Source organism: Prunus dulcis, chromosome 2 (assembly GCF_902201215.1).
Source record: "Prunus dulcis chromosome 2, ALMONDv2, whole genome shotgun sequence".
NCBI classification, from domain to species: Eukaryota; Viridiplantae; Streptophyta; class Magnoliopsida; order Rosales; family Rosaceae; genus Prunus; species Prunus dulcis.
Window position 1 is genome coordinate 22,549,118 of NC_047651.1, and position 23,540 is coordinate 22,572,657.

Here is a 23,540-nt window from a genome sequence, read left to right on the forward strand (position 1 = left end):
TACAGAATTGTGCCCATGCCACATTTCCGCAATCACTTTCTCCAAATGAGAAATTATGAAGTGTGCTTAACACATACCAAACCAAATATGAAGTACCACTACCCACCTTATCCATTCAAAGCAGTAAAAAAACAGAAACAAATCTTACCAAAACATAAATCTCACCATGTCCTTACTCTTAGGCCACGGAACTGGCACCTTGTAACCTTTGGGAAGTGGCGGCAGACACCTTGGACTCTGCTCCGGGCAATGCCGTTCACGACGCTCCATATGCCTCCTCGTCTTCAAGGCCCTGATTACCTTGAAGTTATCCAAACATGGTATGTAATCAACAGCTCCCCAACCCGTACAGAGTTCCCAATTCAAAGTCACAGAAACAATAGTGGCTCCATCCGAAACGGCACAGGTCTGGAGGGATGGTGCTGTGATGGGGTTTGAGGTCTGAACATCGGAGTAGAACAAGAGAGGAAAAAAGGTTTTGGTTTTGGTGAAGAGGAGGATTGTGAGGCAGAGGAGCAAGAGCGTGAGTGTGAACATGCATGGCAGCTTCCGCATTTTGGAGAAGCTGGGGACTGAGCTAATTCCCATTTTGCTAGCTCTGTGTTAGTGTGTTTTAAAGCTTTGTTGAAAAAGAGATAGAGAAAGAAAGGGACGTATATGGAGCGGCCAAGCAGCTTATCAAGATTCGAGATCCAATGGAGAAGGCTGTATTTCTATCAGGATCTCACAAGGGTCGAGACAAAGTATAAAACTGGGCAATTGTTTTATTTCTGTTTTCAACAGCTCGTCTAAAAATTATATCAATCATTTAAAAATTAAAAATAAATAAATAAATAGATACAACATGAGAACCAGCAGAACCCATTTGCGTTACACACACGAGAGAGAGAGAGAGAGAGAAGAGAGAGAGAGAGAGAGAGAGAGAGAGAGCAAAACATATACACTGGAGGGCCACAAAAAGTTTCTCCAGTACTGTTTTAAAGTATTGAACTATTAAGGTGTCAAGTATCCTCCAAAAAACTCTGCTCAATTCGATAAATTGCCAAAACATCTCGATGATACGATACTTTGAAATTGGTTTTATACAACTGTTAAAAAAGGAACTTGCTTGAGGAAAATGGTAAGCCACTATCTATCCCACAAAATTCTTCTTCAATCTACAATGCCGGGGCCCGCACCTTCCACATTAACTTCTCCCATTCCTGTGTCTTCCTCTTCCTCACTACCCTCATCACCACTGATCTCCTCATTCTCCTGGCGGAGCTTAATCATGTGTTCAGCAAGAAGTTTGTCATCCCGTTCACTCACCTACATCAGTACACCATATTAGACACAAAAATGAAAAAAATTTATATGCCAAGTCAATTAAGATTGCTATAGATTTGAAATTCAATGCTATGAAGTATGGAAAATAAAAACTTCTGCTAAAAGATTGATAAGCATTCAAAGTCAGCTGAATATAAAGAAACATATGGAAAACCAAAATACTTATAAAAGAGACAAAATATAAAGAAGAGGGTTGACACTCACCACTCTGGGTGCCTCCTTCACTGCTAATTTCCCCTTGTGATGTTCTATCTCTTGCGTGCAAGCTTCAATTGCATTGCTTAGAACTGCTATCCCTTGCTCCTGCCCAGCCAGAACAGAAATTATAAAATTCATTAGCAAAAGCAGCAAGCGGCAACCATCATCATGCTTCACAACTGCCTTCGGGGAAGTCAGCAGAAACTTCTACATTACTAGCTTCCTGAATATAGTATCTTTAGCAGAGAAGTAATAACTAATGCTTTGTGGGCAGGAATTGGAAAAATGGATGATACAAATCAAGCAATGAATAAGAACCATAACATTATGTAGAAATTAAAATATTGCTAGAATGGAAGGTTGATTAGTCCCATAACTACATTCGAAGTTGAAATTGAAGCTACAGACTACTAAATGGATATTGGCCAGACCGTAAACCTACAATGCAATATAGCACCAATGCAGGAAAAAAATGTGGGAAAAGGTTGTGTTCCTCTGAGCAGCCATCAGGTAATATCTTAACTGACTCAAATTCAAAGGTTCAAGGTACAAAATTTGAACACTCTTAACTAGGGGAAATCAGTGCAAGGAGGAGATATATTCTTAGGACTAATGTTTTTTCTTTGGCCAGGCAGGTAAACAAACATTTATAACCTGAATATCAAACATTTGCTTCTTGACAAAAAAAAACATGTCATGTTGATAAGGGACATTATCAATATGCCAATATCTTGCTTGGTGGATGATCAAGTTTACTGCACAGGAATCATGCAGTTGAAACAATAATTGATCGACTCAAGATTTAAATCAGCGTCAGCAAACCTTATTAAGAGTCTGTGTGGTAAGAACATAAAGTGGAGGAGCAACCAATTTAATTTTCACAGGACAGTCATTATTGCCTGCAGCTTCTGCTTTCCGCATGGCATCCTGCAAAAACAAGAACAACATGCATGTACAAAATCAAAATCCAGCCATAGAGAAAGCATCATGAAAGAAAAATAAGCAGATTCCGAAGGACAACACAAAACCTTAATGTGAAGAACACCATCAAATTGGAAGCACTTCATTTCAATATCAGCTCGGATCTTCAATGGTTGTGGGGTCATTCTTCTCCTAATATTCTTCACCAAAGACTCTTTCACTTCCTCTGACACAGCAGGAACCACCTTAGTGACCTACAAATTAAGATGTAAGGGAGTATCACACCTATGCATATGCGACATAAACAGGAGAATATGACCCAAAATCCTCACACAAACAGGCATTACCTCTTGTCCATCAGGGCCGGTCTCTTTGACCTCCCGTGTGAGGGCACTAAGAACTGAATCAGGATCGGTCACAATTATTTTGAAAGCCTGCACAAAGTAATAATTCATGTTCACTACTGAGAATTAACACCACAAACATACATTGAAAGATGGTGACCATCCTCACCTCAAAAGCATGACCATATTTCCGGTATAACGGCCAGGCAATATGGACATACAGCTCCTGTAACAAGTAAAGTCAATTAGTGATAGGGTAATATCCTATGAAAACAATACATAACAAACAAAACAAGGTAACCACCAGTCAATCAATAATTTGTTTGAGCATGCCTCTAAATAGAAAACATGCAGACCCAATTAACACTATCTAAACAAACCGAAGCATCTACCATTACACAAAACGCAATTAACACTAACATAATATCGAAAGTTGCATTCAAATATGGGTAGTATCAAAAAGGTATGCATAAATTTCTAAGTCTAGTGGTGCTAATGCTACACATCATACCGGCATAAAAAGCCTGATGTTCTTCTCCAAAGTTAGAATTCATACAAAATTCAGAGAATTCAAAACAGCACAAAACCAAAACAACTGAAATTACACCAAAATACCTCCAAATCGATGCCCAAAGTCTCGGCCACATGGCGCATGATGGAGTGGACGAGCTTGCTCTTGTTGTACCTCTCCTCACAGGCCTGGATATCCTCCTCGGAAACCCTCCTCTTACTCAAATCAATGTAGCCCTTCTCCTTGTCGACCCTGAGGACCATGACGGGCTCGATTCGGCCCACCTTGATGAGGCTGCTGACACTTCGAATCCGACGGCGGGAGAGCTCCGAGAAGAGAATCATGCCCTCGATGTTGTTGTACTCGAGGAGCGAGACGTAGGCGCCCATGTCGGCGATGTTCTTGACCTGGATCATCACCGCCATGTCTACCTCTGGGTACCTGGCCTCGTACATGCGGCACTCCAAGTTCGGTGCGTGGGAAGCCATGGTTGTTGGGTCAGGGTTTTGAGAGAGAGAGAGAGAGAGAGAGAGTGTGTGTGTGTGTGTGTGTGTGTGTTTCTGGGAAATCAGTGTGCTTGGCGCGCCGGAAAATGGAGGGTTAGGGTTTTGAGCAGAGATAGCGTAGACGTTCAGAAACTCAAGTCAGTACCGGAAAGGGATATTTCTTGAGCTTTCATTTGATTTCTTATTTTTTGTCGGCGGGTATAGCCCATCAGGGACCAAGGCCCAAATTTAAAAAGTAACCTGAAAAAAAAAATTGCGTCGACAGCAGGATTCGAACCTGCGCAGGCAAAGCCCAACAGATTTCGAGTCTGTCTCCTTAACCACTCGGACATATCGACTGCTTGATCTAAGTTCCCCTAGAGTTAAGTATATAATAAATCATTTATTTTGAATCTTGACATTTGATACATGGGATCTTTTGCTTATTACAATTAGAAGCATTCTGGAACTTTAGTACAAGATGCATCAATGCTAGTAACTATGATTAATTAAAAACAAAAACAAAATTATTTGTTTGTTTTTTTTACCTATTATTAGTCTGCATTTGAATATGTATTTGGTGATTTTTTTTTTTGGGTGATATTATTAGTCTGCATTTGAATATGTATTTGGTGATATATATATATATATATATATATTGCGCTTTTATTTTATGACAACAGTCATCGGTCCATTTCCTTCCTCACAAAGCAAAACCAAGAAAGAAAAAGATAGAACCGATTGATAAAAAAGCATTCACAACACACAAAGCAAACAAAGTTGCACCACCATTGCTACCAAAGAAAAAAAAAAAAAGAAGAAAAGCAAAAGATATGTCACTTGCATTTGTCCACATAATACTTCCTTGGTCCTTTGTATCAATATCAGTTTTCAAAGCTTCCAGAATGGCAAGCTTGGCTTCTGCTCAGGCATCATCAAGGCTAGACGCTATGAGTCTCACAAACACGATCGTATCCTTGGCTCGAAACGCCAGGACACACCGCCACAACTGTGGGCAGCTCGCTGAGCACGTAGGGATGATAGGAAACTTGCTCGAGAAGATTAAATCAACGGACCTGATGAAGCTCCCCGCTACAAAGGAGCCGTTGGTTGGTCTTGAAGAGGCTCTTGAGAAAGCACTTCAATTAGTGGAGAGTTGCAGAGACAAGAGCTGTCTCTACATGCTTGCCATGGGGTGGAGTGTAGTGTATCAATTCCGCCAAGTCCAAGCTGAGATTGACCTCCACCTCAGTCTCCTAGTCCTCCCCATGATTTCTCTGCTTCATGAGTTTCGCCTGCAGGTACATCTTAGTAACGCACTTTCTTTGTAGACGGTCTGATCTGACATGTGATTTTACCATATATCACAATATATAGATTATTTGACAAGATAACGTTTTCGACCACAATAAACAGGCTGGATTAATGGATAACTAATTATAATTAATAACTGGTTTTGTGACTGTGAATCCAGAATTTGAAGGAAGGCCTGCAGGCCATTGAAGAGGATCAAAGAATGTATACACTTGAGGAAGAGGACATGGAGGCCCAGAATGTGGTATTGAAACCTGATAGAACAAGGACAGATGCAGAGATATTAGAGAAGTCATTGTCTCCAAAATATCCTAACTTGACTTTCAGTGAGGCACTTCAGGAGGAGAAGGAGAAGCTGAACATTGAATTGCAGCGGTCAAGAACGATTAACGACGGCCCCGATCAATGCAGAGTGATTGAACATCTTATTGATGTAGCAGAAAATGTGGTCAGTGGTGTGCTGCCTGGGAAGAAAGTTGAGAAGCTTCTTGTCAATGAACCAAGTTATGTGGTATCAGGGTAAGTGTTTGAGAAACTGGGAAGCTTCTCTGGCTTGTTATTTGGTGGGGTTAAAGCATTTTATGGCACAGGTACATAACCAATGCCAAATCCATCTATGGAGACCATGGCTTACGGCCAGAGAATGAAGGGCGGTTCGGGTGGCAGGCTGATCTTTTCGGTTGTTGCAGCGAGCCTTGTCTAAGTGAGTTTCTCAGAGCCATTATCTTCCTTCTAAACTCTCTCTTTTCTCACTGTGTAAGTTACCATGTTTCAATAGGCCTGAAGAGCTGCGTCTACCCTTGTGGAACATTTTCATGGCAATGTGGTGTCAAAAGGAAAAATATGTGAGCTGTCAACATCTGTACATTTGATAGCGTGATTTCCATGTGGTTCTTCTAATTGATTTGATTTTAACTATTTCAATTTTACCACAGCTCGTGAACTAGCAACCAATAACCTAATAGCATGCTCTTTTTTTGGTGGCTGTTGCTGTTACACTTGTTTTGTGAGAAGGAAATTGCGGCAACTTTTTAACATAGAAGTAGGTATTCATAATTCATATTCTATTTCATTACTATAAGATTAGGGTTTTGCTATCATTTATCTTAACTAAGATTTACTGTTTGATTACAGGGAAGTTCTTGCGATGACTTCTTCACTCACCTCATGTGCTGCTGCTGTGCCATGGTTCAAGAACGACGAGAACTTGAACTCAGAAACTTTGAAGGTAGGTGCCATTAGAAGTTTTTCTTTGTTAGTCTCCTTCCAACATTTGTAGCTCTGGCTGAGCTTTGTACAAATTGCTGGTTGCAGGTTGCAGAGGAACAAATATGATCGTCCCACCATCAGTACAATGCATGAATGCATGAATCCTTGGGTGCCTTGTACTACGTCTTAGATGCATGTAAATCAATTTATGATTCCAATCCAACAAATTGGCATGAATATCCTGTTACATCTTTTTGGCTTAAATTCACATATAAAGCTCCTGGACTAGCCCATATGCTCTAGAATTTTCATGAACTTTGGATCATGTTTTACCGACATAAAATCCACATAGAATGCTCTGGAACACAGAAAAGTAGAGATATGGTTCACGCATAAAGAAAATATCATCCAACTCTTAGCTCCTTTTTCATCTTTGCCCAAAAGAAAGTTACAGTCTCCCTATTTGGTTGGCATCGAAAGTGCTTTAAGACAATCAAATTGATAGATCCCTCAGTCAATACTTTCCATTAGAATAAAAACGCGTAAAGACAAATGTGCAAGCTACTCCAGAAGTAGTTAATACGTGTATGACATCCATCTCTCCATGAACACCAGTCCCAGCAAGGCAGAGAAGCTGTTTTGTTATGAGCAAAACTACAACACGACAATGTAACAAAATTCACTACTCTACCGCCCGCCTCAGATAATTCAAACTGCAACAAGACGAACGGATTCAGTATTAGCAATTGTATCAATCCAAAACAGAGGTCTGCTACAAGAAAGGGCTGCCGTGAATCCAAGTCACTCAAGGTAGTGCAAGAATTATCCCTTCCGCACTTGAAAACAAGAAGAAACTACAATTCATCGAGGGGACTTTTATCACCATTCCCCAGTGAGAACATCCAACGGAACAGTTGAGATAACTTACTAGCAACTGGCTTCTGCTCCTGTTGTTCTAGTTTTACATCGCACACAGAATTATAGTCATGCTTCAAATGAGGAGCAACAATTCTTTCCTGGAAAAACACAAATGGTAAAATGAGAATGAGCTGAATGATCATATCTATTAAATGTGAGAGTAGAGTAGAAAGAAATAGTACCTTAAAAACATCAAGTGGACAGAAATCAGTACCATCACAACCCTAAACACCAAAACATTATTATCTGAGAATTCAATACGAGGAAAAAACAGAGATCCACGCATTACGACTGAAACAGCTGGCCATTATGCGCCATTAAAAAAAGATGTGTGAAAAGAAATTTGTAATCCGATACCAATTGTGTTCCTCATGAAATCTTCTAATTTCAAAAGTGAAACCAAGGTCTGGAATCCGAAAATGTTCGAGAAAGTTAAAATTAAGTAAAGAATGGGGCCTTACTGGCATTGGAATGGGATGTTCATTGTGCAGCACTTGCACAAAGTGCTTGTTTGATGTGTTGGCTGGACAACTGTACAGAACCAGCATGTTATTCCCACCAAAAGGTGCCACAGTATGGCCCCTCCAATTTCTCTTCTGGGGAGGCTTTGGAGGGTGTGGCAAAGCCTGTTCCCTCTGTATTTTTTCAAATTCTGAAACATAGAAAACATAACCCGTACTATGAGAACAGAATATAGAAGAACCCATATACATGAGCATTTAGATTCCCACCTGCACATAAACCAAGATCATGCAACTGAATTAAGAATTTACTGAAGAAATCACTCACCAGATCCGTCAAGAAAAAGTCCAAGTAGGCATGAAAATGGAATGACAGTTTCTGCATGTGCGAACCTTAGTCTCGCCTTCTCATAACTACCAGGAGCATGTTTTTCTACAAAGAAAAGGGGAGGGGGAGAGAGTGAGTGAGAATTGGAATACCATGAGTCATATAGCTTACACACAACTACATAATGCAAAGAATTCCACATTTAAGTGGAATCCAAATAGACACTGACATATCCATGAGGTTTAATAGTCCTCAGCGACACAGTATTATCCAGTTATAACTGCGCACTATTGGGTTACCTTCTTCAGCCTTAATAGCCTGCTCCATGGACTGCACAACATCTTCAAGTAAGGGCACTCCCATTCTATAGTTTATTGATTTACCATATCCCTTTAATATAAAGGCCTCCAAATCATCTGTCCATTCCAGCAAAGAAACCTAAACATAGGAGACTTTTTTCATGTAAATAAACTAACAAAAAAACATTGAGATCACGAATATTTGTGTTTACTGATATTACTAAAGCACATCAAAGGGGAGGGGCAAATTACTCTAATGCGTTCTTCAAAGATTTTTTTTTTTTTTGGTTGGTAATTCAATTTCAGCACCAATTCACTTGCTGTGCCCTCTCCATTCATAGATTAACTACAAGCCAAAAAGGCTAGTATTCATCATGTAACTAGTTTCAGTCATTTTAGTCGTCTTCACAGTATCGGAGTCATGGCTTATCATATATGTTTATATATCATATTCAGGTTCAAACGAAAAATGTTATACAGAATAACCTGATTATCATGGAATAATATAAGAAATTTGGTTAATCTTGACAATAAAAAATTAGCATACCTCAGAAGGGCTTAAAAGTGCACAAGCTTGATCAACTATATTCAACAAGGACGCTTCCTGCCAAATAGAACAAACCACAGATGACCATAAAATCAATTGCACTTCAGGGATAATTAATTCACAAGCTCAGTCCACGAGAGCAATAAAATGAGTTTTGTGTATGAAAACAGAAGAAAGCAATCACCTGTTTGCACAGAAACCACAGAGAAGTTGTATCCTGCCTTGTAAAATTCAACCTGTAGCGCCTTCTTAATGCAGAAGTTATTTCATCATAAACGGGTTCCTTAAGCTTATCAACAGCAGGCTCCTGACTTTTCTTAAATGCCTACATGCATAAAAGTCTTCGTCAACCAACATATACAGCACAGAATTGCAGATAAACCAATAAAAATGGGGGTTATGGCAACCCAGCCCAGCTACACCCAATTCCACCAACTAATAAAGTGTAATCAGATTGTGTGTGTTGCACGTGTTCAAAAATCAAGGAAAAGATCAGGACGGCAGAATACCTTGTAGTTTTGGCAACAATCATGAAACCTTAGCTTTGTATCACTTGCACGGCTTTCACTGATTACAGCAAAAGCTCGATGACGCCCTGGTCCAAGACTTCCTTTCCCACTAAACAATCCCAAGCCAAATGCCACAGCACTGGCTGATGCCCGAGGGACCTATAACATTATATAAAAGATGCATAAGATGAAAGGTTCAAACAGAACTGACAAAAATCTGAGGCTGATATTCACAGCCAGAGAGATATAATTAACTTCGATCAGCTTAAAGTCTCAACTTGAAAATAAGAATTACTCCAAACATTGCAATAGAAAATTTCCAAGTTAATAGATGACTATTATGCCATATTCAAAGTTACCAACAACCTATAAAACAAGGCTGATCATGGCCATAATTCATCACATATAGGAAAAATATAATTGAATGCTCTAAACAAAAAGAAAAGAAAAAAGCCCTAGAACAAACAAATCTTACCTGTGTTGCCTTTATTGCATAAACATCTGGATGGTAATCATCATTAAACAAATTTGGAAATCTTGCTCGAGTCCTGATCCCAATATCATAGAGTTCATCCTCTCCTTGGATAATTAATTCTCCACCTTTCAGTTTTCCTTTCCAAGGAGATTTCCAACCCTTTAACCAACCAGGAAGTTTTTCCAAAGACAGGTTCTGTTCTTCAGCTTCTCTCAGTAAAACCTCCAGATGAGTTGCCAAGTTGTCCAACTCTTTAATCCGCTTTTTGGTAGGAGAACGAGTTCCATGCCTTGCCTGATAATAGAAGTTGCATCAGGAGCCATAAATGCGAACTCTCTAGTTCAGGCATTTAAAAATAAATGTCACTTGTGGAAAGCCAGCAAGCTAATCTTAACAAACGGGGTAGGAGTCATGCTTAAAAAGAATCACATCTGATAACTAAATATGCAACCAGAAGACATATATACATACTTACAGACGCGAACACAAAGTTCATACAAATCTGAGAAATTCCTGATAGCAAAATTTATTATTGCCTCTTTGTCTAATTGAAGTTTGAAACACAAACACTGAACACACAAACAGTTGAAACACAAATGGAAATTTGGATGGCAACGACAATATCAAAAAATAAATTTACCACAAGATTTAAGTGGATAGGAGTACATCCATTTGGAATCTTCGATGGAACAAATGAACTCTCCGCAATGCCTTTAACGACACCGTATCTGCACCAAAAACCCATTAGTTATTTCTCTTTCCATAATAATTCTACCCTCTATTGCTTGAAAATATTATTTCTTTAATTTAAATATGGAAAAAAATTGCAACTTGAAACACTTTCTGCAATTTACTCTTAACCAAGCAGACGGCTAAGCAATAAGAACCAAAAATCTAGTAACGACATATCGATTCACGTATAACACACTTAAATATAAATAAAAATGTAATAAATTCGTAATCAAATTAATGGGAAATTTTGATTTTGTGAGAGAGAAACCTGGAAACAGTAGAAAGGTGATGGCGAACATCGAAAGCTTCTTCTTCGGCATTTGAATGAACGAGTGGCGATAATAATACTAGCAGAACAGCCGCCATGGCCCGCTTCATCTTCTCCGTCTCAGTTTGTCTCTCTGCGTTAAGAATCTGAAGAAAGGAATAATCGGGAAATGTAATGATCAATTTCTCATTTAAATAAAGTGTTGAACTTTTTTTTTTAGGCGGTCCATACTGCTTGAAAGTTGGAAGTGGCGCAACTCACCCCGTCTCTGAACGCCGCGTGGCTAAACTTTTAGTTCGAGCGGTGGCGCGGTCTAACGGGCCACCTTGCTACAGGAGCTGCAAGTGGGCCAAGTACCGAAAATGGGCCAACTCAAAATCGGATCAGGGCTTAGGTGGAGCAGTAAGTTAAGGCCCAAGTAGCCGTTGGTCCCTTGAAGCACACCATGCAATCCAATTCTATAGGGTTTTGGAGGCGCTACTCTCTCTCTCTCCCCCTCTTCCCCTCTCTCTGTGCAGTGTGTGCAGAGCTCTATAGCTGCGGAGGCTCAGATACTCTCCCGGAGGTCAAGCTCACAATCCCAAAATGGTACTTGCATCCCTCTCACCTGTTTTTTCTTCATTTTGCAATTTTTTTATCTCCTCGTTTTTATTTCTCTTTTTCCCGATCGTCATAGAATTTCTTCTTTTATTATTATCGTTTTCAAATCCGCATAATATGTAATACCCAGATCTAGATTTTCATGTTGGGTCTTTAACCTCTTTCGGCTTTGTACTGTAAATTCCGTTTTCATGATTTTCTGCATTGCCTGAAAAGTGAAATAAGCTCAAATTTCAGCTGTGCTGCTTGGTTTTGGTTCTGGATGTTATAACGTTATTTCCTGTACAGATTTAAGAGCCAGAGAGTCGAAAATAAGTTTTTTTGCAAGCTGAGTTTGTTTTCTTATACAAATGGGGTCATTTGGGGTGCTGAACTTTATGCTTGTGGCTTTTACAGGCAAGAGGGTTGAAGAAGCATTTAAAGAGGCTCAATGCCCCGAAGCATTGGATGCTTGACAAACTTGGCGGTGCCTTTGTAAGTTGAAGATCTTATCTTGTCTTCCTTTTTATGTTGATGCTTGTGCATGCATCCTCCTTATTTCCCATTTTTATTCCTTACATTCTTCTTTTATTTTTCTTCCTTAGGCGCCCAAGCCTTCATCTGGGCCTCACAAGTCCAGGGAATGCCTTCCCTTGGTCATTATCTTACGAAACAGATTGAAATATGCTCTCACTTACCGTGAGGTCATTTCCATTTTGATGCAACGACATGTTCTGGTTGATGGGAAGGTTAGGACTGACAAGACATATCCTTCGGGTTTCATGGGTATGCTCATCCTATCTTCTAACTGAATCAATTTTTTTTTCCTTTTTCTTTTTCTTCTAGGCCTTGTTCTGTTTTCGTGTCAATATGAGTTGTATTTTCATGAGAACAATTGTCCCATAGATATTGCTGTGGGATGATTTTTTATGTTCTCTTATCAAGGCACCCATATTTCACCAGTTGTTTGGTGCTTTGAAAGAAACATTAGATTTTGGGGTGTTTAGTAGCAAAAGGTTTGTGTGTAACAGTATTCAATTGCTTCAAGTGCATATGTTCTGTGGATGTGTTCTATTCGTAAAATCGCATTGGTATTGGGAGCTGTGTCCCTCCATTTCACGGCAATAAATTTTGACTTTGAAGAACTTATATTCCCCCCTGATTTGCAGATGTTATTTCAATCCCCAAAACAAATGAGAATTTCCGTCTCCTTTATGACACAAAGGGTCGGTTCCGTCTCCACTCGATAAGGGATGAAGAGGCAAAGGTTATTTCTCTGAGTTCTCTGGATATCTTTTTCCTTATTTTATTTTCAAAGTAGATAACTTGAATTCAACTTAAGTATTGGCTGTGCTGTACTAGTATGCAAGGTGGTTTTATATTGGCAACTATCCGGCATTTCATCTTGTTAATTAATGGACTTTTGCTTTTTTCTGATATTTTGAGATGGTTTTTCTCTGCAGTTTAAACTTTGCAAAGTCCGGTCAGTGCAGTTTGGGCAAAAGGGTATCCCGTACATCAACACCTACGATGGGCGAACCATTCGCTACCCTGACCCTCTCATCAAGGCCAACGACACCATTAAGCTTGACCTAGAGAGCAACAAGATCACTGACTTCATTAAGTTTGATGTTGGGAATGTGGTCATGGTTACAGGTGGAAGGAACAGGGGGCGTGTTGGAGTAATCAAGAACAGGGAGAAACACAAGGGAAGTTTTGAGACAATCCACGTTCAGGATGCCACCGGCCATGAATTCGCTACTCGGTTGGCTAATGTGTTCACCATTGGCAAGGGGACGAAGCCATGGGTAAGTCTTCCTAAGGGAAAAGGTATCAAGCTCACTATCATCGAAGAGGCCAAAAAAAGGCAAGCAGCCCAACAAGCATCCACTGCCTAATTAATTACGACACCCTTTTTAAATTTGTTGTACTTGTGTGGTCACTGTTTTTGCGGTTAGACTTAGAACAATTAGTTCTGAATTTGTGCTTCAAATTTTTTTCCGGCTTGTTTTGCTCAGTACTGGTAGATTGTTGACTTCAATTTTTTATAATCTGATACTTATTTGGTGCTCCTCTTTGGCCTTGACGGGCATATTCAATACTTGTCTTCATGGTGTTATTTCTAACTTCTTAATGCCAAATCTAAGATATTCCGTTCTAGCGTGAGCTTTATATGCTGGGTATGATCAAGGTAGCATTAAACTTGGAAATTAAATCCAGGGTCCAAATGCAACCAAATCTCACCCGTTGAGGTGCATCAAAGAACTCTTTGATACGGCAGGACAAGCTGTTTGAGCCCTAAATTCATAAGAGTAAACTGCCAAATTACCCTTGAACTATCACCTAATTTTCAATTTCCTCCATGACCCCTTTTTTTTTTTTGTCAATTAAGATAGGAACTAATTCAATTGAGATTTTAAAAGAGTTTAAAAGTTTGGGTGTATTCAATTCATATTTTAAAAGAGTTTGTAAAAGTTTGGGTGTATTGAATTCAGATTTCAACTGACATTAAAAAAAATACATCGAAATTTAGGTGTATTCAATTATGACTTTTTAAAAGTCAAACAAAATTAGGTGTATTCAAAACGTAATTTATTTTGAAGGAATTAATGAGTTGTCTGATTTCGTTAGAAATTAAAGTGGTAAGCATAAATACAAAAGGCCCTGACAAATCTTATGTTAACCCTAGAAACTTTGAACGTACTCTACGCTTTCCAGTCCTTGAACGTGTGTGCTTGTCACGTGGAGGTAAAAAATCTCCTCTCTTTTTCTACGTTATATATTTTTTCTTATGAACTAATTAAACTCTAATAAACTCTTTTAACATCTATGATAAAACTCTAACAAACACCATTAAAATCAATCTTGGAATTCAATCAAACTCTATGTGGAGTTTATAGAAATCAATTGAAATATATTGAACTCTATAAACTTTATAACTTCATTTAACTCTTTTAAATCTTAATTGAATACACCCCCCTAAAAGTCGAACAAAATGTCGCTTATGGAGAAAATTCTTATATCTAGAGGACCAAAAATGGGATAATTGGTGAGATCACCTAAAATTGTATGCCCTTACACCTACAGGAATTGATTTGAAACTAACGAATGGGCCTGCAGGGAGTGAAAAATAGAAGAAAAAGAGAGGGCTAAGAAGATTCATTCTATAGTGAGGGCCTTATATATGGTGTGAGATTCTATCTTTTAATTATTAGATTAAATTAACTAATTTTATTTAATAACTAATCAATTTAATTTAACAATTAAGAAATACGATCTCACTTAAGGACCAGATATAAGTCCTCGCCATAGAATTCTTGAGGCTAAGAAACCGAATGGGCCTGGAGATAAAGTTGCATTACATAAACCAAACGGTCCAATCTAAGGCAAAGGTGGCAAAATATAAAAGATACAACAAAAAGCAGGGGTCAAAATAAAAAATTTCCAGAATTATGGCGATAAAATGGAATTTCAGCTTTAAAATGTTCCCGGGAAAGCTTTTTCCAATTCATAAATCCTCAGTAAACACAGGATGAAGCATAGATAAATCTTACTCAAGCTTTTAATCAGGCTCAGCGTATAAATAGAGAGGTCCCTTTGATCCATTAAGGTTTGAGCCGACGCGATTTTCTTATCTCGCCATCATGTACGGAAACAAATGCCCTAGAAGCTAGAAAAGGGTTCTTCTCCTTCACTCTTCTTCTCTAACACAGCACAAGAACGAGACGCTTCGTCAGCTCCATTTCTTCCGCTTTTCTCATCAGGTTCCTCAAGTTTTTCTTTTATTTTTCTCGGATTTTTTAGAGTTTTTTTTTTCCTGATATGAATGGTGGATTTTTATTTTTTATTTTTTATTTTTGGTTGATGGATTTTGATTTTTCATTTATAGAGTTGAGACTGGGTATCATTTCATCTGAAAACTACGACGTTTAGGGTTCTTAATGCTCCTTGTTACTGGATCTTTTTAATTTTATGTATATGAATTTTACTCTGCCTAAGAACAGCTCTCTTGATATTTGACCCCAAAAAAAAAACAGCTCTCTTGATATTTCTTTTTCTTAATTATAGCTTTTTTTTGTATCAATTGTTTTTTCTCATTTAGTGTAACTATTTGAATGTGCAAGACATGGATAACATACAAGATATCGCACAAGGGATGCAGGAATTTAAAATTGAAGCGATCTCATGCACTTTTCCTCAGGAAATCATACAAGAGATCCTACTTAGGCTACCCGTCAAATCTGTTATCAAATGCACCTCAGTGTGCAAGACATGGAGGTCCATGATCATAACCAAAGCTTTATTCGCACCCACCTCAACCCAACAGTTCATGTTAATAACCTGAACGCCAGTCACCTATTCCTAATCCACAGGGTTGCTGGTAAGAGGAGCGTCACTATGTTCCACAAAGCCCTTGTTGACGATGTACTGGAAGAGGTTTATTCTCTGCATTATGATAACAAGGCTTTTGACGAGTACTCCAAGATAGAATTTCCAATTGCTCCAAAGCAAGAACTGTACAATTGACATCTTCGTGTGGTCGGCACTTGTAACGGGCTAATCTGCTTTGCGGATGATATCTTCCGTTATGGTTACGATATCTTTATATGGAACCCAGCCATTAGAAAGTTAGTGACCCTTCCCTGGCCTGGTGTTACCTATTGGGTTTGGTTTTGATGCTAATACCAATGACTATAAGGTTGTGAGACTTGTTATTTATGTCATACTCTTTCATCACCCATATATCAAGAAAACGGTCTTCACATTTGTTATCCATTGAGAACAAAGCAATGGATTTTCCATCTCCTGAAACAAATAATTGTAATCCCAGTTTGAAATCACATATTAAACTCTTCGGCACTGACATCTCACAAAATAACTTACTGCTCACGTCAAATGTCAATATAAAATATTCATTGCCATAATCTGTCCGGTGGAGTACAGGCCAGTGAAGAACCCCATTAACAAAAGCCTGGGATTCGCGTCTATGTAATATCAAAAGCCTGTACTCCACCGGACAGATTATGGCAATGAATATTTTATATTGACATTTGACGTGATCAGTAAGTTATTTTGTGAAATGCCAGTGTCGAAGAGTTTAATATGTGATTTCAAACTAGGATTACAATTATCTGTTTCAGGAGATGGAAAATCCATTGCTCTGTTCTCAATGGATAACAGATGTGAAGACCGTTTTCTTGATATATGGGTGATGAAAGAGTATGGCATAAAGGAGTCGTGGACCAAATTGCTTGGTCCACAGGGGCCGGAAAGACTTCTACCCAGGGGCATTATGTTTTAGGAAGAGCGGCAAAGTATTATTGATGCTTTGTGGAGATAGGGAAGAATTTTCTGATGATGATGATAACTTTGATAATTACTACATAAAATCAAAGCATGAGTTAGTATCACTAGACCTTGTGAACAAAACCGTTGAAAATCTTGGTGTTCCTGGAGAAGGATATCAATATTGCACCGTTGATTCTTTCAAAGAGGTCCTTGTCTTACTCGACCCGACAGATGCGGTTTCCTACTAAGAGAAGGAACAGACAGGTAATGTGATTATAATGCTGAGAGGCAGAGCATTTCTTGTCAAGAACAATTTTTAATTCTTAGCTTGTCAGATTTTTATATTCACTTAAGAGCTGATAGATGATTAAATTGATGCGGGTTCTTTTTGTGTTCATTAACTTATCTTTCGTCTAATTGAATTTGGAAAACAAGAAGTTGAAACCAATACTGATAAACATGTTTAGACTGTGGAACTGTTGCTGCCACGAAGTGAGTTTTATGCATTCATATTACAGTCTTATTTGCTGCTGTAAATTGTAATATATATGGAATTGTTCAACAGTTTGTGCAGTGAATTTCTTTTCCAATGCTTTTCATGAACAGGTTACTTACTTTTCTAATTAGTCTTCATTTATGTAAAGCATGAAGAGGAAGTTATATTTGCACTAACAGTGGTTTTTATTCGTTTTCTTTCATGACAGACTCGTAGGGCTGCAACTTCCTTTTCCTCAAGTGCCTGAAATGCTGGTGCATTTTGTTGACATGGAACTTCTTATCCCAAGTGCTGATATATTTTCTCGACTAGTTTTTAGGACAATTATAAACTTAGTTTTTGACCTATGGAAGTATGCACTTGTTACATATTTGAATTGGTTATGCAGTTCTAAACTAGCGAATGATTTTGCAAATTTTTTCCCTCAACAATTAACAGTATTTGCATTTGATATGATTCCCTTCACATTCGATATGTCATTGCGTCCATATTCTCAATTCACTGAGGCCAAAAATAAACCAAGCATGATGAACATGAAACCCTTGCAGAGAAAACTTCCTAAATTCATATAACTAACTGTTTTAGCAATGTACTGCGAAGTTTAGCACGAGTGAACAATGATATGTCATTGCGTTTTACAATAATGGATGAACCGGTTCAACAAAAAGTTATTAACAAACAAGTAAAAGTATACGCGGAAGCTTAATTTAGTAGAGTCCGCTAAAGCGTGGCGTAATCCGAAATGGTGCTGGCATGCCCTTTTTCTTTCCTTTTTTTAGCTCGGAAGACTTTTGTTACCTTTTTTAACTCGGGGATTTTTCTAGGGTTCTGCTTCCCGTTTCTCTAGAGATAGGTAACCCTGGACCACCACCGTACTCACAGATTGTGGATCTCGATTTTTTTTTTAGTTGTAATCTTTGGTCATTTGGTGCTCCTTTTCGGCCTTGCAGCTGGTGATTTGAGAAACGTCGTTTGGCTGCATGCACTTAAGATAAAGGTAAAAAGCTTTGAGGCTAGGCGTGAGATGCCCATCCTTTTTATATGATTTTGAAGGGCATATAAGGAGTACGAGAGTCTTGCCCTTTTCAAGTCCTAAAAGCCACAGAAAATTACTAGAAGCGCCACCATGAGTACTTCGACTGCAAGTGCTGGCACCAGTTCATTATGGGCACAAAGACTATAGTGCACCTTTTTTTGTTTTTGTTTGAGACCATATGCTAACGTCTATTCGAAAGTAGAAACAAACAGGCTCATATATTTCGCCAAGGTTTGCATTAATTGAAGGATAAAGTTCATAGCTGCATTTTTAACTAGCTCGACTAAAATCAACCCATGTATTTTCCTCGTCTAGAAAACTACAGAAGGTTCTAACCACACAATCAAAAATCTCTAAACAAGAACCATCAGCACAACAGACCATGCAAGCACCTTCAAACTGGTAACTATAAAGAAAGGCAATAGATTCATCGTCACGCAGCAATTGCATCAACGGCTCCATCCTCATGAAGCAGTGCCTGATCGAAGTGCCAAACCCCTGGAATGGACAGGAAACAAGACAGTTTTAAGAAACAGAAAAATCAGAGCAGATAAAGTAAGGCCATACTAAAATATACAAAGATAACAATACAGGGTAAAGTAAAGATGACAATGATATTGGATCATTGGTTCCTACCATGTCCTTTGCCGACTCTCCTTAGTTGAGCAACATATTCAGATATTTTCTTGATGGCTTCCACCTGGAAAGGTAAAAGTAGAACATCAAAACCATGCCGTATAGAAACCTTTCCAACTCAGGATAAACAAAGGAGGACATCAAGAATCACCTGCTCAGTCAAAAACTCGCTTTCAACGAAATCTGTTAACTGCACATCTTTGTTCTTCTCAGCAACCTGTTAGTCGCATAGTCAAACATAAAAGCATGTGTTAGAAGCTGGAGCATAGCATAAAAACATTTGAATCTTCAAACATAGTGGCACATGTCAATTGATACCACAAAGCAAACGATGTTACTACTGAAATGACATCAAATTTACCAAATATAATCAGGTAAAGAACATCATCATAAAGCTAAGAAGATGGTGTCAAATAAGAATAAACGCCTTACATGGTGTAAGTTGAGCAGCTTTTCATTTGTCAGTTTCTCCAGAGACAATGCAAGCTCCATTGCTAAATCAAAAGAACAGGACAGAGTTAGAGCTCAATAATATACAGTTTACACAGTATATTACAATCCCTTCAAATAATCCAATGGCTGAACACATCTGCATAAACCAAGTCTTAGGGTCATGCCATTCTTTTTTTTTATTGCCTTAACTATCATCCAGCACACACTTAATGAAACACTTGACAACCAATTTTATTGTTAAGCAGACAACCAATGTCTTCAAAACTCAAGTATACTGTGCTATCATTATTTGATGCGAGCACATCACTGAGAAAAAAATTCATGCAAATCCCAATTGAGCAATGATAATTTGGAAAAGGAACACCTTGAGCATAGAAAATAAAAGAATGGTGTCTGGGGGCCAAAATTTCATTACAAGGGTATAGTTTTCATCACAAATACACAAGGGCGAATAAAACTAACCATATAAAGCATCTCCTTTCTCTGCATGATCAAACTCAGAAACAGGCATCAAAATAGACTGCAATTTCACTCTTCCACCGCGTTTATTCTAAGAATCACCACAAAGAAAAAAAGAGATAAGCAATTCATTTTGACAAATGAGAAACTGAATTTAAAGCCTATTACAGTAAGCAATACATGGAAGATTATATATTAGGCGAGGAATAAACCAAACACCTGGTATTCCATAAACTTCTCAGCATGGTCCCTCTCTTCCTCACTCGATTCCTTGAAAAACCTGTACAGAACAAAACCATGAACAACGAAATTTATGTATAAGATTTGTCAAAATAGTAGGATGTCCAAGAAATTACTTGGCAAGACCCTTGAGCGCTACATTGTCCCTGTCGAAATAGGCATACATGGCATGGTAAACGTAGGAGACGTTGTATTCCACACTGATATTCCATCAAAGAACAAATAAATCGTTAGAAAACAGAGCATAAACAAATATAACCAGATTTCAATCAGAAAATAAAAAAGAGCGTCAATTACATTACTTTTCAATGAGACATTGAAATCCGAACTACTACTCAAAACGCAAAGATTTGCAACCACATCGTTACACAAATCCACACACTCAGAGAGAAAAATCCACATTAAACAATTAAAGGCACAATTTTCACATGAAAGATGAAAATGCATTGACACACACAATCGGATAATGCTTCAAGATTGAACTTTTAAGACTTCAAATCAATCATGGTCTTAAAGAACTATTAAAAAAAACATTTCTTTCGTGAAAATATAATATTTGAAGGAAAAAGAGACAAAACCCACTTGATCTGTTCGTTAATGGCTGCCTCGCTTTCAGCGGTAAACTTCTGGCGAGCAAGAGAGACTTGTGGGAGAGTAGGTACGAGTTCTAGCTCCTTCTTCACCTCTTCAAATGGCTCGAAAACCACACCGGTAAGTGGCCGATTATTCGCATTCTTGGACGCACAGACCACAACCCCACCTTCATTTCTCGTCGGAGGGAACCGAAGAATCGAATTCAGAGATGTGAACGAGTTCAGAGGGGAGAACGAATACGAAAGCTTGGACGAAGATAAAGATGGAGCAGAGGAAAACAGAGGACCCAAGTTCTCCCCGCGAGTGATCAAGTGAGAGGAGGCTGGAGAACCTTTGAGAAGCATGGTTGCAGAGACGAAAACACACGGATTGTGTGAAAGAGATAGGAAATTAGTGTGGGTGAGAGAGAATCGGGGGTTGAAGAACAGCGTAAAGCAGAGGAAAATGAGGGTTTGACGGAGGGGTGTGTGGGGTGGAGGTGGGGATTGAGAAGTGGAGAGAATGAGTCACTATATCGGTGGCTAAGGGCTGTTTGGACCGTTGGATTAGAAAAACGTGGACGGCTTGGATTGAGTTGTTGGAATGGGCGCGTGGCAGGCTCGTGCCATCCAAAGGAAATATCTGGAATGTTGCGTTGAATTCTCTTGGAAATTTTTTTAGGGTTTCTTTTCGGTTTGCTTTTTTGTGGCCAATAGGAGAAAGAAAGTGAGAGAAAGCCAGAGAAAGTGAGAGAATCTTGTTATTTCCCTTTTGGTTTTCCATTAAATAATGGAATAAAATTCTCAATAGGACTCTCAATTATGGCATGGGATAACTACAAAGGCAGGTAGAGCCATAAAGGTTAGAAATCACATATTTTGCATGTAGATTTAGCTGGCAATGCCATGCGTAAAACTCTACATTATTGTGCTACGAATGTTCTCCTTGTAAAACTATAGGAAGGACAATGACACATTGTCCTCTCATTGGCAAAAAGGGTTAGCTTGATTGCTCAATACGGCTATTGAGACCGGGCTCATACTGGTGAAAGGGATTTGTTTTCTCTAACATGTAGGATATCTGTTCAATTCAGTGAGTCAAATCTTCCATTTATTAGGAACACCAAATGTTCAATCAACACTAAGGGCCGGATTGAAAGTGCTTCTGGAATAGTTAAAAGTAATTTCTGATAATCAAAAGCTCTTCTGACAGCATTTTGCAGAAAAGTTTAGAAACGTTTTGGACCATAAAAGCGTTTTCTGAAGAAGCAGTCCCAAGTGGGTGCTTTTCGAAGAAGTACTTCGATTTCTTATGAAAATTTCAACATCTTTATAATAAAAGCGCTTTTGATAGAAGCGCTTACAAGTAGAAGTGCTTCCTATAAAAATAGTCCCAAACGAACCCTAAAATTCATTTTAATTGAAAGAGCCATTTGTTATTCGAGCTACGAAATGGAGAAATACGATCTAGATGCCAATCTTTTGGATATGACTCATGACAAAGCATGTTTTGTCTTTGAAAGGTTTTGTGTCACACTCTCTTTGTATATAATATCCTTTAGAGCAAGTTGGGCTGTCTTTGTCAATGTGAAACGGCTATTAAACTAAAGTTAAATAGACTATATAATTACGACACCCCTCTCTTCAATAGCTTTCAAGAGGTTAAGTGGTACTATTTTTAATTTTTTTTTTTTCTTAAGTTAAATTATACATTAGAATACTGGAATGCAAGCATATGATTCATTTAACCGCGAAGGGCACCTATGATTTTATCCTTTAATATACTAAAGATAAATAAATAAATAAATAAATAAATAAATATATATATATATATATATATATATATATATCATGAGGCTGGATTTACTCTTTTAACCTTTGGGTTCGGTCCAAGTCATTAGGCTGCCCACTGTTTTGAGTTGAAGACAGCTAATCTTTAATTGGGCCTTGTCTCAGGGCCCAAAACACCCTTATATCAATGGGCCGCCATCAATCTCAATTTCAACATAACATAAGAACTTGGGCTTGTTTGATCTAGCGGTTCTGTAGGGGCCTAAAATATGTTTTTTATTTTTAAACTTGGACCTACCAGAATAGCATTCCAATTTACCTGCACTGATGGCCTGTTATTGCAGTCGTAGCCAATTGCCAGGGTCTCCTTTGACGGAGATGCTCCTACAACGACGGAGATTTGGGTGAGGGGGTTGAATGAGGGTTCAATTTAATCCCTTGAAAATCTTGGAACTTTTTGTGTTGGTTACAGAAAATATTGAAACTTAAATAATGGATGTTATGATAGTTAGCTTATATGCGATGGGACCTTTAATAATTGATGTTGAGACTGTTAGCTTAGATGTTATGTACGGCCCAATCTCAAAAAACAAAATGGAAGTATATGCGAACAAAAAGGAAGTGAGAAAATCAGCACCATAAATGTACTGTATAAAGTTTCATTTGACGTATGTTCTTATATAAACCGAACCAATTCAACTAGTGATTTTACATTGAATCCGGGGTGCGGGATGAGACCTAAACCAAACCAAGCCCATCCATTTCGTTAATAATGGATGTTGAGTGCTGGTGCTGCCATCAAAGTACGTAAAAAAAATGAGAATCAAGAGATGAGAGGCCAAGAGATGAGCTTATTACCTTATGATGATATTGTGAGATTACCAACGTTGGAAAGAAAAAAGAAAACCCCGATCCATTTGCTGGTTTGCAGAAATGAGAATCAAATTTGCAGCAACACTATCATGAATTGATAGAAAAACCATGCATGACCACGATGCTCATTTAATGCTGGCGTTGGAGGTCTCATGTTTTTCCTTGTATGGTGGTGAAGATGTCTGTTTCTTCCTTATAATTTATTTGCATTAGTTTTTAGAGATTCTCACACAAACCAAGCTTTTCTTTCTTAATTACCCCTTTACTAGAT

General features: G+C 38.4%; 5 protein-coding genes, 1 non-coding gene and 1 pseudogene across 8 annotated transcripts; 3 read left to right on the forward strand and 4 right to left on the reverse strand.

Moving 5' to 3' along the window:
- Positions 1-939: 939 nt before the first annotated feature.
- Positions 940-3,970, reverse strand: LOC117619716 (eukaryotic translation initiation factor 2 subunit alpha homolog). The gene is made up of 7 exons (XM_034349725.1): positions 3,405-3,970; positions 2,959-3,015; positions 2,793-2,879; positions 2,553-2,699; positions 2,347-2,451; positions 1,531-1,629; positions 940-1,308 (listed from the first exon to the last, which is right to left on the reverse strand). Exons 1-7 carry the CDS (start codon positions 3,786-3,788, stop codon positions 1,153-1,155), a joined length of 1,035 nt encoding a protein of 344 aa, XP_034205616.1. The 5' UTR covers positions 3,789-3,970; the 3' UTR covers positions 940-1,152.
- Positions 3,971-4,062: 92 nt separating this feature from the next.
- Positions 4,063-4,144, reverse strand: TRNAS-CGA. Its single transcript has one exon. It is a non-coding gene; the product is annotated as a tRNA-Ser (tRNA).
- A 462-nt stretch (positions 4,145-4,606) lies between these two features.
- On the forward strand, positions 4,607-6,596 carry LOC117619715 (protein MID1-COMPLEMENTING ACTIVITY 2-like). Of its 2 annotated transcripts, XM_034349723.1 has the most exons (7): positions 4,607-5,086; positions 5,260-5,618; positions 5,690-5,802; positions 5,878-5,944; positions 6,035-6,141; positions 6,234-6,327; positions 6,414-6,596. In XM_034349723.1, exons 1-5 carry the CDS (start codon positions 4,619-4,621, stop codon positions 6,039-6,041), a joined length of 1,014 nt encoding a protein of 337 aa, XP_034205614.1. In that variant the 5' UTR covers positions 4,607-4,618; the 3' UTR covers positions 6,042-6,141; positions 6,234-6,327; positions 6,414-6,596. The 2 variants fall into 2 exon arrangements, with proteins under 2 accessions (XP_034205614.1, XP_034205613.1); XM_034349722.1 differs by having other exon boundaries at positions 5,690-5,944.
- An 86-nt stretch (positions 6,597-6,682) lies between these two features.
- On the reverse strand, positions 6,683-11,211 carry LOC117619714 (multiple inositol polyphosphate phosphatase 1). Its single transcript, XM_034349721.1, has 11 exons — positions 10,846-11,211; positions 10,486-10,573; positions 9,846-10,139; positions 9,371-9,529; positions 9,046-9,186; positions 8,862-8,918; positions 8,315-8,453; positions 8,016-8,120; positions 7,688-7,878; positions 7,409-7,450; positions 6,683-7,324 (listed from the first exon to the last, which is right to left on the reverse strand). The coding sequence occupies exons 1-11, from the start codon at positions 10,953-10,955 to the stop codon at positions 7,163-7,165; spliced, it is 1,488 nt and encodes a 495-aa protein (XP_034205612.1). The 5' UTR covers positions 10,956-11,211; the 3' UTR covers positions 6,683-7,162.
- Positions 11,212-11,297: 86 nt separating this feature from the next.
- LOC117619718 (40S ribosomal protein S4-1) lies at positions 11,298-13,543 on the forward strand. Its single transcript, XM_034349727.1, has 5 exons — positions 11,298-11,433; positions 11,842-11,919; positions 12,030-12,210; positions 12,594-12,691; positions 12,888-13,543. The coding sequence occupies exons 1-5, from the start codon at positions 11,431-11,433 to the stop codon at positions 13,320-13,322; spliced, it is 795 nt and encodes a 264-aa protein (XP_034205618.1). The 5' UTR covers positions 11,298-11,430; the 3' UTR covers positions 13,323-13,543.
- Positions 13,544-14,907: 1,364 nt separating this feature from the next.
- Positions 14,908-17,683, forward strand: LOC117618397 (annotated as a pseudogene). The gene is made up of 4 exons (XR_004584467.1): positions 14,908-15,188; positions 15,549-16,095; positions 16,421-16,977; positions 17,418-17,683. The product of XR_004584467.1 is annotated as a putative F-box protein At1g12855 (transcript).
- A 761-nt stretch (positions 17,684-18,444) lies between these two features.
- LOC117619717 (ferritin-3, chloroplastic-like) lies at positions 18,445-21,121 on the reverse strand. The gene is made up of 8 exons (XM_034349726.1): positions 20,616-21,121; positions 20,150-20,233; positions 20,013-20,073; positions 19,797-19,884; positions 19,314-19,375; positions 19,033-19,098; positions 18,882-18,945; positions 18,445-18,743 (listed from the first exon to the last, which is right to left on the reverse strand). Exons 1-8 carry the CDS (start codon positions 20,969-20,971, stop codon positions 18,679-18,681), a joined length of 846 nt encoding a protein of 281 aa, XP_034205617.1. The 5' UTR covers positions 20,972-21,121; the 3' UTR covers positions 18,445-18,678.
- Positions 21,122-23,540: the final 2,419 nt, after the last annotated feature.

Bases quoted from the DNA above. Each gene is read 5' to 3' on its own strand.
- LOC117619718 (XM_034349727.1), top strand. The intron at 11,920-12,029 runs GTAAGTTGAAGA...TTTCTTCCTTAG, and splicing joins ACAAACTTGGCGGTGCCTTT to GCGCCCAAGCCTTCATCTGG. The intron at 12,692-12,887 runs GTTATTTCTCTG...TTTTCTCTGCAG, and splicing joins TAAGGGATGAAGAGGCAAAG to TTTAAACTTTGCAAAGTCCG.
- LOC117619715 (XM_034349722.1), top strand. From the start codon at position 4,619: ATGTCACTTGCATTTGTCCACATAATACTTCCTTGGTCCTTTGTATCA. The intron at 5,087-5,259 runs GTACATCTTAGT...CTGTGAATCCAG, and splicing joins TTCATGAGTTTCGCCTGCAG to AATTTGAAGGAAGGCCTGCA. The intron at 5,619-5,689 runs GTAAGTGTTTGA...TTTATGGCACAG, and splicing joins CCAAGTTATGTGGTATCAGG to GTACATAACCAATGCCAAAT.
- LOC117619716 (XM_034349725.1), bottom strand. From the start codon at position 3,788: ATGGCTTCCCACGCACCGAACTTGGAGTGCCGCATGTACGAGGCCAGG. The intron at 2,700-2,792 runs GTAATGCCTGTT...CTTAATTTGTAG, and splicing joins CCGGCCCTGATGGACAAGAG to GTCACTAAGGTGGTTCCTGC. The intron at 1,309-1,530 runs GTGAGTGTCAAC...GTACTGATGTAG, and splicing joins TGAAGGAGGCACCCAGAGTG to GTGAGTGAACGGGATGACAA.
- LOC117619717 (XM_034349726.1), bottom strand. From the start codon at position 20,971: ATGCTTCTCAAAGGTTCTCCAGCCTCCTCTCACTTGATCACTCGCGGG. The intron at 20,234-20,615 runs GTGGGTTTTGTC...ATGGAATATCAG, and splicing joins GCCATTAACGAACAGATCAA to TGTGGAATACAACGTCTCCT. The intron at 18,744-18,881 runs GTAGGAACCAAT...TGTCCATTCCAG, and splicing joins GAGAGTCGGCAAAGGACATG to GGGTTTGGCACTTCGATCAG.
- LOC117619714 (XM_034349721.1), bottom strand. From the start codon at position 10,955: ATGAAGCGGGCCATGGCGGCTGTTCTGCTAGTATTATTATCGCCACTC. The intron at 9,187-9,370 runs GTATTCTGCCGT...TTATGCATGTAG, and splicing joins ATTGTTGCCAAAACTACAAG to GCATTTAAGAAAAGTCAGGA. The intron at 8,121-8,314 runs GTAACCCAATAG...TTTTCTTTGTAG, and splicing joins GGCTATTAAGGCTGAAGAAG to AAAAACATGCTCCTGGTAGT.